The 5,961-nt window shown below is 34.5% G+C and overlaps 2 protein-coding genes across 4 annotated transcripts in view; one reads left to right on the top strand and one right to left on the bottom strand.

The window, feature by feature from the left end:
* LOC106870740 (tRNA (guanine-N(7)-)-methyltransferase non-catalytic subunit wdr4) overlaps nucleotides 1-5,961 on the top strand; it is a 1,056,013-nt gene that overhangs the window by 543,934 nt on the left and 506,118 nt on the right. The gene's annotated exons all lie outside the window — the stretch shown is intronic.
* The window catches only part of LOC106880669 (uncharacterized), a 16,986-nt gene continuing 13,111 nt past the window's right edge, over nucleotides 2,087-5,961 (bottom strand). For both annotated transcript variants that reach the window (XM_052973388.1, XM_052973387.1), the window contains 2 exons: nucleotides 3,150-3,384; nucleotides 2,087-2,452 (listed from right to left, as the gene is read on the bottom strand). In XM_052973388.1, the coding sequence (XP_052829348.1) occupies nucleotides 2,196-2,452; nucleotides 3,150-3,384 (492 nt within the window). In that variant the 3' untranslated portion in view covers nucleotides 2,087-2,195. The remainder of the gene's footprint in view (nucleotides 2,453-3,149; nucleotides 3,385-5,961) is intronic.

Here is a 5,961-nt window from a genome sequence, read left to right as displayed (position 1 = left end):
ATATATATATATATATATATATATATATATATATATATATATTTATATATATATATAAACAAATAATTCAGTATAAAATTTAATATCTTTTGCAGATTATAAAGTTAAAACCTTGTGCAATATAACGCATTTTATACTAAAAGGTTACACTACCTTGTTTAGATCAGGTGACCCTTTACTGACTTTGTTGTGGGATTTAAAGCTATTTTAGTCACTTGAATATATTGTGCATGCATTAGATTGGCGAGAGAACCAAAGGAAATTGTCCACGTAAAGTTTTATAATTCAAATTTTATTTCTTATTGAAGACTGCTCACATCTTTACTAATGGCATAGACTTGCTTCTCCACAGTTTAAGAATCTGAAAGCCAGAAGTGGAATGGAATAGTTTAAGGATTGACAGAAATGGTCAGTGGATAACTAACCGCTGCTGCTCAAAGAATGTGCAACAACTGTAATAGTGAGAAAGTACTTGTTATTTCTGTTTTTCTTTCTTTGCTCTTATAAACTTGCAAGCATTGCTTCTGGTGTGCCATTCCTACCTCCTGCCTTGATCTTTCAATATACGGTCACTGCCACCCTTCTCCCATTCTTATCAGTTCCTTCATTTTCAGTCCTTGCTTATCTTACTGCTGCCAATCTGAAGATTTACCTGCAGCTTTGTCTTTGAAAACTGGATTTGGTTCTTCTTTGATGATGTTAATGGATTCAAAATGGTTCGGTTCTGCTACTCTTTGTAGTTTAATGTTCCATAGCTTGTTCTTATAGCTCAAGGCTATTAATTTCTAGCTTCACTTGTTGTGTATTTCAGGCAACTAAAATACTTTACTTTTACCTACTTTAACTAATTCCTTCATTTAAAAGTAAATAATAATAATAATAATAATAATAAATTCTCTCTTCTTATTGGACGTTTAAATGTATAATATTTCTGTTAGTGTTTCCTTTTCTCTGAACATCATGCAAAACACCTATGTTACAATAAAAAAAGAAATTAAAAATTATATATTTATATAACTATGTTAAGTATCCATATTAATAATGGTTCCAAGTAATTCTGAATAAGGGTGTTTTTTTTTTTTTAAGAAAATTAATGATTATTTAACACAAATCTTTTCATTAAATAATCGTGATTTTCATGAAAAAAAAAAACAAAATGAAATTCCATTCCCTTGTTACTTCTGACTAAATTTTATTCACATTCATTTATATCTCTTTATTTTTTTTTTATAAACTAAAGTTTTTAGGTTCTTCTGTTTAAGCAAATTGTATGAGTATTTCTGTCTTTAGGCAAGGAGACAGTAACACATGCACGTGCACACACACATATGTTTGTGTGTGTATGTGTATATACAATGGGCTTCTTTCAGTTTCCGTCAACCAAATTCATTCCCAAGGCTTTGGTCAGCCTGAGGCTGGAGTAGAAGACACTTGTCCAAGGTGTCATACAGTGAGACTGAACCTAAGGTCATGTGATTGAGAAACAAGCTTCTTACCACACAGCCACACCTGCACTTCTTGTAGAACCATCAATATATGTTAATTCCTCAGTTTCGCTTATCATGGACTGAGTCGACACAAACTAATAATCGTTGTCTTTTGTTTCCCTTTATCTCTGACTTGTTGCTGTCATTGGACTGTGGCCATGCTGGGGCACTTCTTTTATCTCTGACTTGTTTCTGTTATTGGACTGTGGCCATGCTGGGGCACTGCCTTGCAAAGTTTAGTCAAACAAATCGACCTCAATAAATATTTTAAGTTTAATACTTATTTTATTGGTACCTTTTGCTGATCCACTATGTGTTACAGGGCCATAAACAAACTAATGCTTGTTGTCAACCTGTTGGGGAGAACACACACACACAGATATATATGACACGCATCCGCAGTTTCCATCTCTAAAAGTCATTCACAAGGCATCTGCCCAAGATGCCAAACAGTGGGACTGAACCTGAAACCATGTGGTTACAAAGCAAGGTTCTTAACCACACAGCCAGGCCTGTGATTCAGTCATATTTAGTAATTCATTTAACTTTCACATACCTAATGAGACAGTAAATTCAATTAAGACACAGGTACCAAGAGAGAAAAAATAAAACAAGTTTATTTTATTAAAAATATTGTTTTATTTTACATATTTCCTGAAAAATATAGTAATTTTATAAGTAAATGATCAAAATAAATGATTCAATCATCTAAAAGTCATTATCCTTCTCAACTTTGATAACAAAATTAAGATCTTCGTCTGTTGGTACAATGATTTCCTTGGGCTTAACGCTTTCAGAATTTCGTGATATCTTACCAAAACGGGGTCCTCTAGATACAAGTGAGTTTTCTTCACTGCGTCTTTTCAGTGCCATTTTCGCCGTTCCTATTTTATTAGCAGTGATGCGATTGACTTGCGTCTCCGTCAAAGATCGGTTTATCTTTCGAGAATATAAAACAGAAAACCCTGAAAAAAAAACATCGCAAAGTCCAGTTACCACCATTTTATTGTTTGCATTGGTTTCAGTAAAAATGCTTTGTCCTATATATTCATTAGATACTTACAACAGATTACTATAAATTAAGTTGGTCTTTTAACAACCAATTTTTTTTATTAACTACCGGAATAGTAAATAAACTATTGATCTCTGATTCAATTTCTTCTGCATGAGGTAGTGATACCTATTCTCAAAGTCCACCACTCTACACCTGTCTCATAAGTGTTATAGTTCATTTACTAATCTTTTAGTAAATTAAAAAATTGGTTATTGATAACAGGGAGATTCCTTATAGTTTTGTAGTGCAGCTTCTTATTCATATAAGTCTACACCTATATCTCATTTTTATTTGTCCAATAAAACTACTTTCAGCCTGGCTTTATCTGCCTCAAATATTCTACCTGTTTTATGTTCAAAACCAGCCAGGTCCAGCCTCTCACACCTATCCTACAATACCATTCTAGAAATAAACAATCACATCATCAAAATCTGAAAGCTATGAGGTAATGCATGAGTAATTCAAGACAATTTTAATGAACAAACATTACATTTGACAGAGTAATCTGAATGCTAGAGGGTACAGCTAGGTGGGCTGAGAAGAGACGTTTCTTGTAGGAAAACAAAATAGCTTTTTCTATGGTGATTATTTAATGAGGCTAAACTTACGTCTTATGGCTTCCATTATTTGTTGATTCAGAGGTTGTGATGTGGAATGTTTAGCACGGCCCTTACCCCTGCATGAAGTGGCTGTAGACCTCGCTAGGACTTCGTCTGAAAAGAAATGCTGAAGGAGAGCTATGACCAGGATTGCTGGGTCATTAGCAGTTGTGGCATTGAATTGGATTCGCGTTAACTCATCTTCAAGAATATTCACTCCAAGCCCTGATATCAACTCAACTTCCTGCAAAACATGAAATACAAAAATTTAAGCGCTATTTACTTCATTTTAAATTCTAAAATGAAATAAAACAAAAATGTTTTAATATAGTGACAAGAATTTGGTATTTCTTCCAAATAATTATTCCAAATATTATTCGACTTAAGATTAGCCCTGATTTTGTAGAATTTTGACTGACGATATTTCTAGCAGTGATGACAGAAGATAAATGTAAAATTCTTTTTATCATAATACATCCTCTTTAACGACTAATATACAATACAGTCCAATAATCCTATTTGGTCAGAGAACTCACACCAATAATATTCAACCTTTATTTTTGTGCTTTGTCCTTCTCCTGTTTATGCTTTCTATCCTGTTTTTTTTTTTCCTTCACACATACACTTTTCAAACTAGCTGTTTCCTTTAATCTGTCCCCTTCTCTCTAGATCAATGGTTCACAACCTTTTCTATCTAGTTCAGAACTCTACCATTCACTGAATAGCATTGTATAGGTACCCCCCACCACCACCACTCACACACCACCCATGGTTTGCACAAAAAAAAAAAAAAAGCTATTTTTCTGGCATACCAGTAGACATGCTTTATAGTCTACACATTCAAATATTGCTACTACTTTTCCAAATTCTGTTGAATTTCGCATGGAATTTTTGGTCTTCCTACATCATCTTGGTGTATAAGTCAACCCACCTCTTTTGGCTGTAAATTTTTGTATGTTGGAAAATACAGTATCCATACTTTCTCGTACCATCCTCTCCAACATGGGCCAATTTTGAGGTATTTGCATGGACTAATAGAGTTGGAGCTCTATTGCCCCGGATAAATAACCTTCCTATCCCTGCCCCAACACATCTTCCCCCCATCATTCTCTCTCTCTCTCTCTCTCTTCCACTTATATTCACATCCCTGTGATTTGAGGTTTATGCATCATCATCATCATCATCTCTCTCTCTTTTTCAAGTGGATGGCCATATAGCTCTCTCACAGCAAGACACCTGTTCATGTCCTTTCATCAACTGACATAAAGCCACTTCCCTCAATACTACCCCCCCACCACCACCAATCAGTTTAGGGGTCATCTTAAGAGTTTCTCAATGACCTTGCTGATGCCACATAAAAAGCACCTGTTGGCTGGCATCCGGAAAGGCACCCAGCCGTAGAACCCATTGCCAAAGCCAACAATAGAGCTTGGTGCAGTCCTCTGCCTTACCAGCTTCTGTGACACCATGCCAGCTCATGCCAGCATGGAAAAGGGCTACAGTAGATGTTAGACAAGGTGCTAATGTATTGCACGTGGCTCTCTGTCAGTTATTATGAGGAGGGTTCCAGTTGATCCAATCAATGGAACGTCCTGCTTGAGAAAATGACACACAAATACCTGAGCATTCCTCATACACATGTCTCCTTAATGTAGTCCTCAGGGAGATTCAGCATGACACAGGTGACAAAGCTGGTCCCCTTTGTATTACAGGTACAACTCATGTTTGCCAGTTGTGCAGACTGGAGCTACATGAAATAAAGTCTCAAAGACACAACATACCACTTGGAGCTCATAACCTTATGATTGTGAGCTGAATGTCCTAACCATATGCTTCCACTTGGGACTGAACCCAAAACCACTTGGTGGCAAAGTGACCCTCTTAGCCACATAGCCATGCTTGCACCTGTATATATTTCTATAAATTTTATAATTTCATATTAGAATTGACTTTATTTTCTCAGACTGTGTGCACCCAGCGCCCCACCCCACCCCATGCCATTGGTTATATAATACACAGGATTGAAATGTTCAGAAATTTTACATTTTTGACAGATAATTTTGTCAAGTTCTGTCAATTTTATGTTATCTTTTCTCTCAGAATTTTCCAGGTTTGAAGAACGGTAAAACATAGTATTCCTTTTAAAATGCTTTTCTTTCCTTATAAAACTTGGGTATCTTATTTCCTGTATATGATCTTATGTTTTGGTTCTCTTCATTTTGATATCTGTAAATCATTTTTATTTTTTCATTTTTATTTGTATTATTTTTGTTTTATGTATTGTATGTCGAGCTGGTGAGAGCTAAAAAAACAAGAGAAAAACAAACAAAAAAAGATGTGACTGAGAATGTTAGATTACTGTTTTAAATCTCAGATTTCCTTGTAGCAGTTCATGCCTGGAAACCTTTTTATCTATTTTTCTATAGTTTTTATATTTTTTTTTACATCAAAATTTTATCAAAAAGGAATAACAGAAGATGTAATAATAATAATAATAATAATAATAATAATAATAATAATAATAATAATGAATCAATAACGATAAATGAAGAAAGAAGAAAAAAAAATGCAAATAATTAACAGACTTTTTTAGATTCTGAAATATTAGAATGTACCAACGATAAACTACAAGGCTACATACATCAAGCTGAAGAGTAACAACAGACTTTCTCTTTGACAGGAAAGAAAAAAAAATAATATGTGCACTTTCTTTTGTTCAAGCCTCATTGGTCAACCTTAACACATAGAAAGGTAGAGCGAAGAGGAGGAGGAGGAGGAAGGAAGGAAAGATAGAAGGGAGACAGAGTTTGTTTTGGTTTTT

This window comes from Octopus bimaculoides, chromosome 15 (assembly GCF_001194135.2).
Source record: "Octopus bimaculoides isolate UCB-OBI-ISO-001 chromosome 15, ASM119413v2, whole genome shotgun sequence".
NCBI lineage: Eukaryota > Metazoa > Mollusca > Cephalopoda > Octopoda > Octopodidae > Octopus > Octopus bimaculoides.
This window is presented reverse-complemented; position numbering and strand designations above follow the sequence as displayed.